At 60.6% G+C, this 15,610-nt stretch overlaps 1 protein-coding gene across 2 annotated transcripts in view; it reads right to left on the bottom strand.

Moving 5' to 3' along the window:
• LOC115517851 (rho GTPase-activating protein 8-like) overlaps nt 1-15,610 on the bottom strand; it is an 87,068-nt gene that overhangs the window by 29,254 nt on the left and 42,204 nt on the right. For both annotated transcript variants that reach the window (XM_030320898.1, XM_030320896.1), the window contains 2 exons: nt 7,633-7,720; nt 3,634-3,765 (listed from right to left, as the gene is read on the bottom strand). In XM_030320898.1, coding sequence (XP_030176758.1) covers nt 3,634-3,765; nt 7,633-7,720 — 220 coding nt within the window. The remainder of the gene's footprint in view (nt 1-3,633; nt 3,766-7,632; nt 7,721-15,610) is intronic.

The raw sequence follows: 15,610 nt of genomic DNA, 5'->3' as shown, positions 1-15,610 counted from the left end.
CTCCCCTCATTCCAGAGTAAGTCAGCGCAGAGCCACGAGGCTGAGGCAAGGAGGCTGGCACCGTGCGGGGTGGCCTGGCGTCCACGTGCAGCCAGCGCGGTCCCCCTCTCACCCGCTGTCCGAATTTCAGGAATTTGGGGAGCTGGTTGTAAAAAGCAGCCATGATTGAATAATACGAACACGTAATTAAGTAACTCATGTTAAACGCCAAGGTAATAAATACTCGGAACTCCTCACTTCCGGCTCATTTTACTCCCTTTACTCTTTCCTGCGCCCCCGAGGCTATTCTGTCTGTGTATCTGAATAACAGAAGTCCATACCCGGTGTCCCCCTCCGACTCCGCGTCCAGGGGCGGCACGCTGGTGCCCTGAGGCTGGCCACGGTGGCAGGAGATCGCACGGGTCACAAACCAGTCACCCCAAGCCCCCGAAGGCTGGTTAGCACGCGCGGAGCAGGGGGCTGCCGGGTCGGACCCCGGGGGGCAGGGGTGAGGACAGGGGAGTGACAGAGGCCGGGAGGGGGGTGCTGGAGCCGGCAGGTGTGCGTGAGCAGGGCTCCCTCACGGGGAGGTGGCGGGACGGGAAGGCGGTGTGTGCAGGGGTGGGGTGGCCCGATCAGTAACCGGACCCGTGAGGGGGGCTGATCAGATGCTGGGTGACAGACGGGCAGGCACGTCAGTGAGGGAAGCGCGAGCAGCGCCTCCCCACCAGAGACGAGGGCTGCAGACCCACAGAGGAAACCAGAGCGGGCCCCGGGCTGCAGGACAGGAACAGCGGGCGTCGGGGTGAACACGCGGGGCCCGGCGGGGACGGACAGGTGTGAGCAACACCCCAAGGGTCCACGGGTAGTGCCTGGGAGCCAGTCACCCCAAAAGCAACAAGCACACTACTCTGATACCCCGGCTCCTAGAGAAATGGCAGAACGCCCCGTGCGGGGTGAGGACAGTGTAAGGGGCGCCTGGGGCATCTTCTTGTGCTAGAAAATGGGGAGGGGGGCACTCAGCGTAAGGGGACACGTCTGAGGGCCCCAGGAGCCAGGCTGGAAGGGGGCCCACTTGGCCGAATTTGAATTTGAACGCTGAATATGGTCATGGATTATAACCCATTGAAAGAAACAGGAAATCACAAGTCCCCATTGATACGAATGAGCCAGGACGGCTAAGCTCTTCCTTATGGTAAATTGCCGGTGGCTTCAATCACCGCTCGGCCACCGTCCCAGCAACCACTGGGCCAAGAAACGGCAGTGGAGACAAAGGCCCACCACAAAACCCTTCGATGGGGAGCAAGACACCCACGGTCTCAAAGTATCTCCCAAGGAGATACTAACTAAGGACAAAAAGAACGGCTCTTCATGCAGAGAGGGGGGAGGTGTAGCGACTTGTGGATGGTCCAGGGTCCCAGAGGGCAGGGGCCACCGAGTGCATCCTTCCGTGGAGGTGGCTTCCCGGAAGGGGGTCGCAACACATGTGGGGGGACCGGTTCTCCCTTGAGAGGAGTGACCTGGAGGCACAGTCTGGAGAATAAGGAGCCAACAGCCAAGAGAAAAAAATTCAGGAAAACCCACTGGGGTGCAGTCACGGCAGACGGAAAACCCTTGCGGTATAAATCTCACCAAATTGGATTTGGAGCTCCACTTGCACACCTCTGGTGACGGGGGACTCACTATCCCAGCAGGCCCTCCACTGCTGGTTCCGATGTCTAGAAGGTCCATCTTTCTGGATTCTATCGAGCCAAGATCTGTGATCCTACGCCCACCCCCTGGTCCACCTTCGTGGCAAGTAGGGACTCCCACAGAATAAGTCGGCCTCCTTCCATCTGACAATTTATCTGTATCAGCTCACCACAGGCCTACACAGGCGTCTCACTTCTCCTCAAGCACCTTCCGTGGCTCTCTGTTGCCTCCTTCGCCACCTCCCTCCGCGATTCCCCAGGGGAACCCATCCCCCCCCCTCGTCCAGCCCTCCCACCACGCAGCCTCAGCTCACCCGACTCTTTCTTCGGTCTGCCACTTGGCAATGCCCTGCCCACCCCTCCAGGGTCTGCTCAAAGGCCGCCTCCCCCACCCGGCCTCTGGCCCCACCTGGCTCCCATCTTCCCGCCCAACACGGAGAGCCCGCCACCTACAGACCCCTTCCCCACGCGCAGGGGAGGGGACGGAGGGCGGCAGCCAGTCACGGTGCGTGGGCACAAACACACCGCTCTGCGCATGCGCTGTCTGCTCAGGGACCTTGAGGCCGCAGGGGAGGGGCCGGCGATGCTTCGGGGACAACCCAGGAAAGCTTCATGGGGGAGGGGCCAGAGCTGGGGCCTGGTTGCCTCTGGCTCCGCTCAGGGCCGGGCACCCAGTGTCAGGCAAACGGCGGTGCAGCTCAGCGACAATCCTTTCCCCGAGACACAGGCCAGAAAGCCAAGAAATTCCTCCGAAGGTTCGAGGCCCAGCGACAGCAGGACCCAAAAGACGCGAGGGCGGGCTTTGGGAGATCAGGCTCCGCCTCCTCCACCCCGCCCATCAGAGCTCTGAGGGGAAGACCTCCAGCACGGGTTAGAAAGGCCTTCGAGAAGGAAAAGCCAGAGAGAGGAACACGGGACACCTGCGTGAAGGCCGGACGGTGCAGTCTATTAGCAGCCCCGAAGAGCTGACTGTGACACAAGACGTCGCTCAGGAAAAAAATCCGCCAGCCCCAAGCCGCTGCCAAGGGGTGCGCGGGGCCCGGGGCGGGACAGGGAGAGGGGGTCTCGGCGGGGGTCCCGGCACAGCCACACACCAGGTGCGGGATGGGGGTGGGGGAGAGACACGGCTCTCTGGGGCCTGTGCGTCCGCACCTGTAAAACGTGCTGCCCACCTGCCCACCTCTCCGACACGAGGCACCAGAAAGCCCCTTGCAGGTGGGCCTGCACAAGCACGAAGGGCACCCGGAAGACAGCGCGAGCCCACGTTTCTCTGCCATGTGTCTTGGGGGTCAGTAATCTGGGGGACACGGGCCAGACCCGGCCACCTAGTACTGCACAGCCCTGCAAGCTGTGAAGGGTTTCACGTTGTCAATGGCCGGAAAAAGAATGAAACACACGATAGTTCAGGATATGTGGGAATGACACTTGGGGCGCCCGGGTGGCTCGGTCGGTTGGGCGTCCGACTTCGGCTCAGGTCACGATCCCGCGGTCCGTGAGTTCGAGCCCCGGTGCCGACCGCTCGGAGCCCGGAGCCTGCTTCGGATTCTGCGTCTCCCTCGCTCTCTGCCCCTCCCCTGCTTGCACTCTGTCTCTCTCAAAAATAAACATTAACAAAATCAAAAGAAAATGACACGAAAGTCACATGCCAGGTCCACAAAGTTTCACTAGAGCAGGGTTCCAGCCCCCGGTTTCCGTATTATCTGTGGCTGCTCTTGTGTCCCGTGGCAGAACCCGGTAGTTGCCGCAGGAGCCTGGTGGCCCACAGATACGGGCCGTCTGGCCGCCTCTGCCCCAAACGACAGCTCTGGACAGAGCCCCGGCCCCGAAGGGAGGGGACCCCGAGCTCCTTCGGCCTAGCTCCCGGCCCCCTGCCGCACAGCCGAGACCCCTCCTGCCCCCCCGGGGCCTGCCCGTCACTCAGCGCAGCCCTGAGGCCCACCCCCGAGGGCTGGAGGGCACACACCTCCTGTCGAACTCCTTGTAGGTGCTCTGGAGCCAGCCCAGGGACGGCTTGTTCCGGCTGTTCAGCCCATAGTGGAAGTAGACGATGGTGTAATCGCTCTCCACGTACTGGTCCAGAGTGTGCTTCAAATACCTGGGCACAAAGCACAGACTCGGTTTCGAAAATCACGCTCCTGCCGTCGCTGAAACCAAATACGCGTTCGCCGCAACAGAAGCTGTGGGCACCGGGGACGGGCCGGCACCGGGTCACGTGGGGACACGTCCAGGGCACCGGGGAATCCACCTGCAGGGGCCCTGTCCTCGTTTGCCACATGAGGCTCAGTGAGGTTGGTACTGAAGGCCACGGTCACACAGCACGTGGCAGGCCAAAAAAGGGCCCTGAAAACACATCCGTGTCAAGTCTCTGGGACCTGTGAACGTGACCTGATGTGAAACGGGTCTCGGCAGGTGTGTGATCGAGGGAAGGCTCCTGAACAGGAGCTCATCCAGGATCATCCAGGCGGGCGTGTGTGCTGATGGGACAGACAGAAAGAGGGGAAATCACGGAAGGGGGTGTGTCTGAGAAGACACAGGGGAGGGTGACGCCCCCCGACCCCGGGCCAGGAGCACGGGCAGCCACCAGAAAACAGAAGCCAGGAGCCTCCTCTCCTGGACGGGGAGCTCCCTCTGGAGGAGCAGGGCCCAGTCAACACTTGGCCAGGGCCCCTGACGTCGAGCGGGCCGGAACGGGCTGCCCAAGTCGCCACCCAGAAGCGCATCCTGGAATTCAGCCCGGATTCCGTGCCACTGGGGCAGGGATCACACCTGCTTCTGCTGTGAGCCGCGCGAAGGCGGCCTGCCCGGAGCCCCGGGTCCAGCGGGTTGTGGGCCGGGTGCTCGCGGGGACGGAGTCCGCGGATCTGCTCCAGGAGAAAACCCCAGCGGCCTCTGCCTGTCTGCAAGGGCTCAGCTGCCAGCCTTTCACTGCAGGGACACTGCGGTGAGCCCTTTACCTCACCCAAAAGGGCGTCAGCTTCTCCTCTGCTCATCTGACTTCAAAGCAACATTAGAGTGGCCTCTGCCCAAAACACTGGCTCTCTGAACAGCAGGCCTTTGCACGTATTTACTCACTTAACCCTGTGAGGCAGGCACCATAGACCCATTTGACAGAGGAGTCAACTGAGGCCCGAAGAGGCGAACCAGGAAGGGCAGAGCCAGGATGTGAAGGGAGCAGCCTGGCTCCAGAGTCCACTCTCTTGCCCACACTGTCCCGCCCCCAGAGAGCCACATGCTCCCGCCCGTCGTCTCTGAGGTATAAACGTGACGCAAAGCCATCCTGCCGTGACCCTGGTTTCGGCTTCCCTGTTGTGGGAGGAGTTCCAGGTCCCGGATGCTCTCCGGTGCGCCGGTTCACACACCCTCTGGACTAAGCCGTGGAAGCGCCACTCACTAAGACCATCCCTTCTGTCACCCTCGCAGACAGAAGCCAGACTGAGATCTCCAGTTCCAGAGTCCCGCCCCTCCGAGGCCTCCCCGCTTCTGTAAGGACAGTCACTGTCGCGGTCCCCAACTCCCTCGCCAGGGGAGAGCAGGGGAACGTCTGGCCAGCTCGCTTATCCACGCTGGACGCATCAGCAAAAGCGGGCACCCGTGGCCCAACGCGCTCCCCAGTTCCTTCCACAAACACGCTGAGCCCTCCTGCTGTCAGAACACATCTGCCAGGCGTGCTCAGCACAGGAAGCCATTAACTAAATTACGGGTTGAGCTGCAGAGACACGACTTATTTCTTCACCCACTTCAAAAATAGGAGCGCGCATCTGGCCACAAGAAAGCCGCCGCGTGGACAGGGAGAGGGAGGATGGCGTATGCGGCGACAAGGTTTTCCGTGGAAGCGTGGAGAAGGCTCAGCCTTAGGGCTCTTCCTAGCAAGGCCAAGAAGCCCACAGGCACCTCTGAGTAGATTAGAAAAGATGCTCCTTCTTCTAGCTAGACACTCTCCAGCACTGGGTGAGAAGAGCACCAGCTGAATGGCAGCCCCTCACGGCGATGCCCCTGTGCAGTGAACAACCTACACAACTGGTCACAGAGGCCATGCTGACCACTTCCTTCTGGGAGTGAAGGTTTCTGAGGGAGGCGGGCACGCGAGAAAACACAACGCACCAGCTGTCGTCAGAGGCTGGTTGTTTTTGGACCGAGGTGAAACTCCTAACGGTACCATTTTAAAGCACACGCTTCGTGGCATTAAGTACATTCCCCATGTGTGCAACCGCCACATCCATCCCGTTCCAAAATAATCTCACGGCCCGAAAGAGAGCCCCCATCCATTAGGAAGCCAATTACCCCGCCTCCTGCAACCGCCAACCTGCTTTCTGTCAAGGTTACTTCCCTCTTTGCAAGGAAAGGAATTCCGAACACGTTCTGGCCCAGCGGTGTGACTTCAGCGAGAGCCGACCCGCCGGTCGTGGGTCATGGGATGCCACAAAAGGAAACAATCCGGCAAGGGAACGTGTCAGCCTTGGAGGACCCCAGACGAGAGCTCTCTCCTCATCTGGCTTCTCTCCCCCGCCATGTGCCCCATAACGCTGCGGGCACGCTGGAGGGAGGCCAGCACCTCGCGGGAGGGCCGGCCCGCTGTCCGGGGTCACCGGCCGCCCGGGATGCGGGCGCCCCTCGGGAATCCCGCGGCAGGTCTCGCCGCGCAGCAGCAACAGCGGCACCGGCTGGAGACTCCTGAACACCTGCTGCCAGGCTCTTGCCGTTACCGGTGCGCCTCCCGCTGCCGTGGGAAGAGGCTTTGACAGACCAGGTCGGATGCTCGGGTCAAGGGGATTCTCACAAGACCCCCGGCCCAGAGGCTCCCGAGTGCTTCCGGGGCCCGCTCACGCTTTCACTCGAGCTGGGGGCTCTGCGCTATGTCGCGGGGGGAGGAGCAGGTCAGCCAGAACGGTTGTGACCCGGAATGGAAGCCGTAGCCAGACGTGAGCCAGGGTCTGGCCGTGCGAGTGAGTCGCAACCGGCAGGCCGCCAGAGGGCAGATTCGAAGGCAAGGCGCAGCCGCGTGCGCCCCACAGGCGCGAGACCACCACCACCAAATGTGGTGACCAAGGCGAGTCCCGCCGGCCCCCAGCCTGGGCAGGTACCCCGGCAGGGCCTCGCTCGCGGCGAGATCCTGTGCGAGAGGGCACTGCGCCTGGAAACGCAGCCACGGCGGGTACTCGAGCGGTGCTGCCCTCGGAGAACGTCCTCCGCTCCAGGCGCCGGGGGTCCCGCTCACCCACAGAGGGGTTCCGTGCAGCAGCTGCGGTCAGTACACGCGGGCTCTCACGAAGCTCATGGGGTCGATCGAGAAAGGAGGCACCAGAAGCACCCTGGCCATCACACGGAGCGTGCAGACGTCACAGGGACAAGACGGGGGGCGATGGCGGCCGAGGCCGCAAGCAGGTAAGCGGAAGGCCTTCCTTCCGAGCAGAGAACACTAAGCAGATGCAGGAGACGGGGCTCCCTGTGGCTCTGAGAGGGAGGCTTGAAAGGGCCCCGAGATCTAGGCCCAGCGCTTCGGACGGTGGACCCAAAGCCACCCAAGGCTGGAGAGGCCATCAGTCCCACAGGTGGCTTTGCTGACCTGGCAACAGATGTGACATCCATCCGGGGACCCGCTAGTCAATGTTCATACATGAGCCTTTAGCCCTAAACGTCCACTCTGTGCTGATGGTGAGGGAGAGGCCTGCGCACAGGGAGGCGGATACACACGTGTTGAGGGGCAGGCAGCCTATAGGGTGTGCGTGCACACAGGGAGTGTGTGTGCGCTGTGTGTGCCCACGGCAGGTGTGTGCACAGTGGGCGTGTGTGTGCGTGGAGAGGGAGATACGCATACGGTCGTGGGGAAGGCAGACCACAGGCTGTGCGTGTGGATGGGGTGTGTGTGTGCACAGGGGTGTGTGTGCACGGGTGTGTGCACGCACACCGGGAGGGCACACGCACACAGGGGGGGTGTGTGTGGAGGGACACAGGCAGGACTTACTCCAGCAGACGCCTGTGGTTGAGCTCGTGGGAGGGGGGCATCCGGCAGCAGCTGAACGTGATGACCCGTCTTCCAAAGCGATCCTCCCCTGCAGGAGCAGACACAGGGGTGAGGCCCACCCGCACCCGAGGCCCCCCTCCTCCCCTGCAGGAGCAGACACAGGGGTGAGGCCCGCCCGCACCCGAGGCCCCCCTCCTCCCCTGCGGGAGCAGACACGGGGGTGAGGCCCACCCGCACCCGAGGCCCCCCTCCTCCCCTGCGGGAGCAGACACGGGGGTGAGGCCCGCCCGCACCCGAGGCCACCTTCTCCAGGGACACCCACAGGCATTAATGGAAAAAGGAAGCCTCCTGAGCAGCCGGCCCGAGCTGAGAAGCCCAGGTGGCTGGCAGGCGGCACCTAAGGAGCATCTACTATGGATGCTCTGTGCACATTAGCCAAGTTCACTCACGTTCACCACCAGCCTGCACGCTGGGAGCAATGTCTCCATTTTACAAACGGGCAACGGGCCCTGTGCAAAGCCACACGGGGCTGAGGGCCCCAGGACTGAAACCTGGACGCCTCTGCCTTCAAAGCTAGTGTCTGCTGCTTCCTCCCCACAGCGAGTGTCCTCCGGGGCGTCCCCAGGACTCCGGGCCCTGGAGAAGGCTGGGTGGCCTGGGGGACAGTCCCTCCTGGACAGGACCTCACAGGGTACAGGAGCCCTGATGATCGGTGCTGCCCCCCGGCATGGCCCAGGTGACCCTGTGACTGTCCCCACACAGCGGTGCTCACCATGCAAGGGACAGTGGAGGGGGGATGCTCCCCAAGGGCCGGTGTCTAACCATGTGCCCCAGAACCCAGGCTCGCTGCCCGTTGCCTGTGCCCAGATTGTGTCCGATAATCAGTCGCTGATCGACTGAAAGACGCGTTGTAGAGCCTGAGGCGAACAGGTACTGTCTGAGAAATCGCACAACTGTGAACTCACTTTCGTGGCGAAGAAGCATTTGCATCTGTTTCAAGGGTTTGCTTGAAATGGGGAAGGATGAGAACTCTGAATCAGACGAACCAGAAATGCACGCACGCACACATACGCACGCTCATGCCCCGGCCCCCTGCACACGCCCGGGGCAGCTGCTTGTGATTTAGGACACGTGTGGCTCTTCCCAGGAGCCTGGAAGCTTCTCTGATGTTCAGAATTCTAGCGCTGTTCTGGTTTCCAGACACAGCACCTTCTCATCGCACGGGCTCCTTAGGGATTCTGGTCATGCCTTCCCATTTGTTTAGAAAGCCCCTGTTTGGAAAGACTGCACCGGGACCCACACGGGGATCTGCTTTGCCAAATGGGGGCCTCGATGGCTGCGCCTGGAAGAAGAAAAGCGTCTCCCACATGCTGTTTCTACCATGTCGGGGGCCAGGGGCCCACGGCCACCCTGAGTCTGTGCTCGCCTGTGGGAACCGAGGGAAAAGGACGGCACTGCTTCTCAAGTTGGGAATCGTCTGTGTGGCTACTCAAGAAACAAGGAATCGATTCCTCCCAGGGTTGAAAGACATTGTTAACGTCCGTGATAAGAGGCCAAGAACACACGGCATCATCATCCGGAATCAGACCAAGTGGAAAGCCTGCGATGTGCTAAATCATATGGCGAATGGAAGACCAGGTCAGCAAACGCTCGCCGAAGACCCACCGTGCACTCAGCTCTGGGGAGAAGGACCAGACACGACACCCGCCCGGCCCCACCAATCTGGGCGAAGGGCAGTGATGCGGGGACGGGGTCTCGGCCCAGCCCCACAAGCCCCCGAGAAGCCACGGGGGCTCTGGCACCATTTCTGCAGTGACTTCCACGTGGTTGGGTTTAGGCCACGCTTCTCAGGTGAGGGGTTCCATCCTTCACAGGACGGTGCTCGCTTCAGACGGCGGACGCCGGCCGGAGGTCCCCAGGCCCCCCCCCCCCCCCCCGCACTTCTGACCAGCTGGCTACAAATCCAGAGGTTCCCACCACCCCCTTGTGATCGATAATCCACTCGCTCACTTACGTTTTATCAGAAAGGATACCAGTCAAGACCGGCCAAGAGGGGAGACGCGCGGGGCGGTGTGTGGGAGGGTCCTGCCCACGGAGCCCCCGTGCCCTCTCCCCGTGAAGTCTGGAACACCGCCATGTCGCCACCGCCCAGGGCAGGCGCATCCAGAGTGGTTCCGGGGTTTCATCACACGGACGTGGCTGACTGAACTGTGACCCAGTCAAGGCGCGGCTCGACCGGTCAATCCGGAGGCACTGCCGACCGAATCCCTGGCTGTGGACTGAACGCAGTCTCCAGCCCCTGGAGGTCACGACGCCCAGACTCTCCGACCCAGGTGGTCGCTCCTGGCACAGCAGCTCCACCCTGGGCTGTCTCAGTGGCACCCGCGACACGGGGTCCTCCGTGAGCCTCCCCTCTGGCATAAGCCAGCAGGAGTCACAAAGCTCCTCCCATCACTTGGGGATTCCAAGGATTTAGAGGCTACTTCCCAAGAACCGGGGACAAAGTCCAGACACATTCTTTGACCCCACCGCGTCTCACGACCCCGCACCCCCACCGTGGTCAATCGTGCCCGAGGGGTGCACCGCGGGGCGGGGACGGACGTCACCCACCAGGCCAGAGGAGCAGAGGCCGAGCTCCAGAGAGAGGAGGTGAAGCTTCTTCTTCTGCGGACGGGGCCTGGCTGAGGGCAGGGCAGGCGTCTGCTCACGGGACGCCCTGGGCAGCCGAGGAACAGCACGGGGTCTGATGCAGACGTGCCATCGCGGGTGGCAAGGGGTGACGGGAAATGATGGTGAGAAGAGGTCGAGGCCCCAGGGACGAGGAGGGTGAGGGTCTGACTTTACCCGGTTGACGGCGGGGAGCCGGTGAGGAGGGTGAGTAAGGGACACCATCTTACTCACTCAATGGGTTATTCTGCAGGCCCTTTGGCTGCTGGTGAGCATGGCCTGAAGCGGGATGTCCCAAGTAGAGACTGCGAGGGGGATGGGAGGAACAGGGGACAGGGGACAGAGACCCCCAGGACTGGGGAGGGGCCCCCAATGCTGGCTTGGGCTGCTGGGCCATTCACGGAGGGTGGGGGAGGGTGGACACAGAAGCCAGAGCCAGTCTGGCAAGCTGCAGGGGGAGGGGCGCGGGGGAGGGGCAGGGCCAAGAGGGGAGCACCGGGCACAGCTACGGACAACCGCTGAGGCAGCATCAAGGACGGAAGCTTCCTGGTGCAGAGTGGCGATGGCCTGGGAGTGGACGCGGGGCCAGGGGGCCTGTGGGCACGAGGAACAGCTGCCCAGGCCGGTGGATCCCAGGGAAGAGTGAGCTCCTCCCCCCACCAAAGCCACCCAGTCAAGATCCACAGAGGGTCCTGGTGGGTGACACTCGGGCACCACTGAGGCTGAGAAGCAGAATGTCCCCACCCCAAGACGGCGAGAAGCGAGAGACAGGAGCAGAGCAGAGCTCAATGCCAGGCAGGACAGAGCCTCACAGAGGAGGGGGGGACAGGCACAGGGACCAGATGCCCCGCCACACAGGGGCGCAGCAAGGCCACCCCAGGGCCCAGGGTGAACAGCAGGAAATTCCGGGCAAGAAGTGTGAACTCAGGCTCCCGGAAAACCCAAGGGACTTGGTGTCCAGGGACCCCAACCCTCCGGGCCAGGCCAGAACACAGCGGGTCTCTATCAGACCCCAGAGCCCTCCCCAGACCACGCGTTCCCTGGTTTGTCGAGGGGGGCGGGAGGGGCTCACGGCCTGTCCCTGCTTCCGGGCCCGTGGCTGCTGACAGGCCCCTTGCTGGCCAGCTCAGGTCAGCGGGCGCAGAGGGCAGGGGGTGTGCAGAGACGGGACAGGTCAAGGTCAGAAGGATGAATCCCCAGCCGAGGGGTCTGGACTCAGTTCGGCCACGCAGCATGAGCCCCTGCCATCCGCCATCTGCGAACAAGGGTGAGAAGCTTCCCCGGGCGGCGCACAACTCGGGCACGGGCACGGCACTGAGGCAAGGACGCGGGGAGGGGCTGGGAGGCCGGCGCCTGCATCCGGCCCGGGGCCTCGCCCTGTGGGGGCCTCCTGCTTGTATAAACCACTGACTGGCTCCCTCACTCATCACGAACACCTACTGTGCGAGGTTCCTCAACTTGCATGATGCTGAGTTACTACGGAAGGCCTTCTCTCCTCAAAACCAAAAAGGCAACTAACTTAACTTTTTCTTTTCCTTTTTAATGTTTGTTTGCTTATTTAGAGAGAGAGAAAGAGAGGAAGAGAGACAATCCCAAGCAGGCTCCGCACCGTCAGCACAGAGCCCAACGCGGGGCTGGAACTCACGAACCCGTGAGATCCTGAGCTGAGCGGAAATCGAGAGTCGGATGCTTAACTGACGGAGCCACCCGGGTGCCCCAGCATTTTCTTTTCGTATCAGTAGACTTCCAAACGTCCCGCCAAACTACGCCCACAGCACTAATCAGACTGAACACACTCTCACGGCAGGTGCAATGGCAAACAACCTGGGTCCCTTATACGGTTCTTTCCGCAGCTGACGCTTTGGAAAATTTCCATCATAAAAACTGAACAAAAAGCGAGGGAGGGAGGCACAGGCCGGCCCTGGCCCCGGGGACAGAGTCCCTGCCCCCCACAGCCGGGCAGCCCCACACCAGCCTCTCTGCACCGGCACGCAGTAAGTGCTCAATAAATGCGACCCGTTACCACGTGCCAGGCCTGACGCCAGGTGCCTCCAGGTGTGCTGTTTCGTTTACAGAAGAGGAAACTGAGGCCCGGAGAGGCCACGCGAGCATCGGGGCTGGGTCCACGCTTGCAGCTGGCTGACTCCCGGCCTGCACGGGGTCCTCTGCCCCCTGAGGACCCCACAGTGGCAGCAGGGAGGCCTCCCGCGTGCACGCCTGCGCGGCAGCCCTGAGGAATCCCCGGGACGTCCGGGATCCTGCTTATTAAGCAGTCGAGGCGGCATCTGCATTAATGACATCAGTCAATATGAGTGAACACCCCCTCGTCGTTCTCTGGTAACACGGGCCAGCGTATCGAAAACGGGCTTCAAAGTGATATAATGTGCAAGGAAATGAAAACCATCAATAAGATGCAAATTCTCCGAGGCCTCAGTGTAATTCATGACCCCTATCCCTCCCCTCGCTGTGCACAACACAGCATCGCTCACTGTCTCCAAGGCGGGAGAAGCCCAGTTTATGAATAAAGAAGTGCCTCCCAGAGCCATCGCCCGGAACGCGCTCCAGACGATCCGTCATCCGCTCCGAGTGAAGGACGATTAAAATGCATAATAAAGGCAGTGGCCATCTAACCAGGAGCGATTTGGGAGTTCGTCTCCTTGGGTGTCTGTTTCAGGGCTGCTCATTGTTTTGCAGAGAGGAAGGAAATGCGAAGGCCCATTTTTCTGCATCCTGCAGGGAAGCCTGGCTGGGGTCTAACCTGGGGGTAAAGATCTGGGTGTGGGGTGGTGACCTGTCACCCAGTGGAACCAGATCCTCTGTCCTCCTCTTCTCTGCCACTCGCCTCCTCTGTGTCTCTGGATCACATCTCCAGCCTCTCTGCTGCTCTGGCTCCAACCTTCCCCCCTGCCCACCCCACTCGCCACCGGGTAATCTCCCCCTGGGCTCACAGCCCGGCCCCCGACTAAGCTCCAGACGGTGACCACTGAAAATACTGAAATCAGGGGCGCCTGGGTGGCTCAGTCGGTTGAGCGTCAGGCTTCGGCTCAGGGCGCGATCTCAGGGTTCGTGGGTTCGAGCCCCGTGTCGGGCTCTGTGCTGACAGCACAGAACTTGCTTGGGATGCTCTCTCTCTCTCTCTGCCCCTCCCCTGCTCACTGTCTCTCTCTCAAAAATAAATAAACCTAAAAAAAAATTAAAAAGAGCGATGACCCCCAACTTACTTCCCAGGGCCCCCGTCTCTTGATTCAATCTCCTGCACCCCTGGAAACCTCACCCTACCGTGCGGCAAACCCTTCCCAGGTAGGTTTCTGCTTGTCCTCCAGGCCGACATTGAAAACCTCTCTCAAATTCATCCCCTCTTCTCCACGCCACCGCCACAGCACAGGCTCGGCCCTCTGTCCTGGCTCCCGCTGGGTCCCCCTGCGGCTGCCATCAGCACCCTCCACACCGTGGCAAGAAGGGTCGCTCTGAACCACAAGCCCCCTCCTCCGCCTCAGGCTCCCCACCAGGACCAAGTGCGAACTCCTGAGCACACCCTGTGAGGCGCTGGGAACACGGTTCCCGCTAAGCAGCCACCCTCAAAAGTACAAAAAGATCTAATGGGAAGCGGTCTATATGCGATGGGCTTCATTTGTAAAGACTGGGACAGGTTAGGGGCGCCTGGGTGGCTCAGTCGGTTAAGCAGCCAACTTTTGATTTCGGCTCGGGTCATGATCTCACGGTTCATGAGTTCAAGCCCCCACGTCGGGCTCTGTGCTGACAGTGCAGAGCCTGCTTGGGATTCCCTCTCTCTCTCTCTCTCTCTGCCTCTCCCCTGCCCGTGCAGGCTTTCTCTCAAAATAAATAAACTTAAAAAAAAAAAAGAGAGAGACTGGGACAGGCTGAAGGGAAAAGCATGGAGAAGGCGTATCTACCAACGCCGATAAGGAGAAAGCTGGTGCGGCTGTCCCGGCTAGATTAACGTCAGACATGCTAGGCGAGGAGTCACCAACACGGGCGCACGGCCGTTGGTAAAGGAGGGCATTCAGGAACACAAAGGTCAACAACACGTCAAGAAGACCTCGCAATCCGAAGGGTACCTGCCCCTAAAAACAAAGCATCAAGACCCACGGAACGAGTGGACAGAACCAAGGGCAGAAACGGACACGTTTCAATCGTGGGCGTTTTGGACACTCCTCAGTCGACAGCTGATGGAAGTAGAGAAGTTAGTAAGGACGCAGAAGGTCTGGACGCCGTCAATCGACGGGACCTCACTGAAATACACAGAACACGCTGCCCGATCCTGGGACACACATTCTTGCCAGGTGTACGAGGGACGTTCACCGAGACAGCTTTCAGGCTGCAGAACCTGTTGATACTCTTAAGGCTACTGAGGCCCTCAAAAGGCTTAAAAAAAAAAAAAAAAAAGAGTGGGTTGTTTCTATAGAGGTTGACCATACTAGAAACCTAAAAGAGGAGATTTAAAAATATTTATTCACTGGGGCGCCTGGGTGGCGCAGTCGGTTAAGCGTCCGACTTCAGCCAGGTCACGATCTCGCGGTCCGTGAGTTCGAGCCCCGCGTCGGGCTCTGGGCTGACGGCTCAGAGCCTGGAGCCTGTTTCCGATTCTGTGTCTCCCTCTCTCTCTGCCCCTCCCCCGTTCATGCTCTGTCTTTCTCTGTCCCAAAAATAAATAAACGTTGAAGAAAAAAAAAATATTTATACATTCATTTAAAAATAACCCACTGCAGGGCCCCTGGGTGGCTCAGTCGGTTGGGTGTGTGACTCTCGATTTCAGCTCAGGTCACGATCCCAAGGTTGTAGGATCGAGCCCCACGTCAGGCTCCGTGCTGAGTGTGGAACCTGCTTAAGATACTCTCTGTCCCTCTGTCCCCTCCCCTGCTCATGCTCTCTCCCTAAAAAATAAAAAAAAAATGAAATTTAAAAAATTAAAAAGTAAAAATAACCCATTGCATACTAATAATGTATTTTTTATTCTCAGGAAAAGTAACTCTATTTCTTGCCTTCCTTTGGTGGGCACCTGGTCTGTGCTCCCACACTGGGTCCGGTGTTGGGGGAGGGGCAGAGAGAGAGAGGGGGACACAGAATCCGAAGCAGGCTCCAGGCTCTGAGCTGTCAGCACAGAGCCCGATGTGGGGCTCGAACCCACGAACCGTGAGATCATGACCCGAGCCGAAGTCGGACGCTCAACCGACTGAGCTGCCCAGGCACCCCCCTGCTACCTAAACCTTAAAGGTTCTCCAGAAGGAACACTTGGGGCTTCAGACGGTTGACCACCTGTCCAACCCCCACCCTCTCCTCGTCTCTCCGA

The sequence above is a fragment of the Lynx canadensis genome, chromosome B4 (genome assembly GCF_007474595.2).
Source record: "Lynx canadensis isolate LIC74 chromosome B4, mLynCan4.pri.v2, whole genome shotgun sequence".
Taxonomy (NCBI): Eukaryota; Metazoa; Chordata; class Mammalia; order Carnivora; family Felidae; genus Lynx; species Lynx canadensis.
The sequence above is the reverse complement of the archived record's forward strand: the minus strand, read 5'-3'. Positions and strand labels throughout refer to the sequence as shown.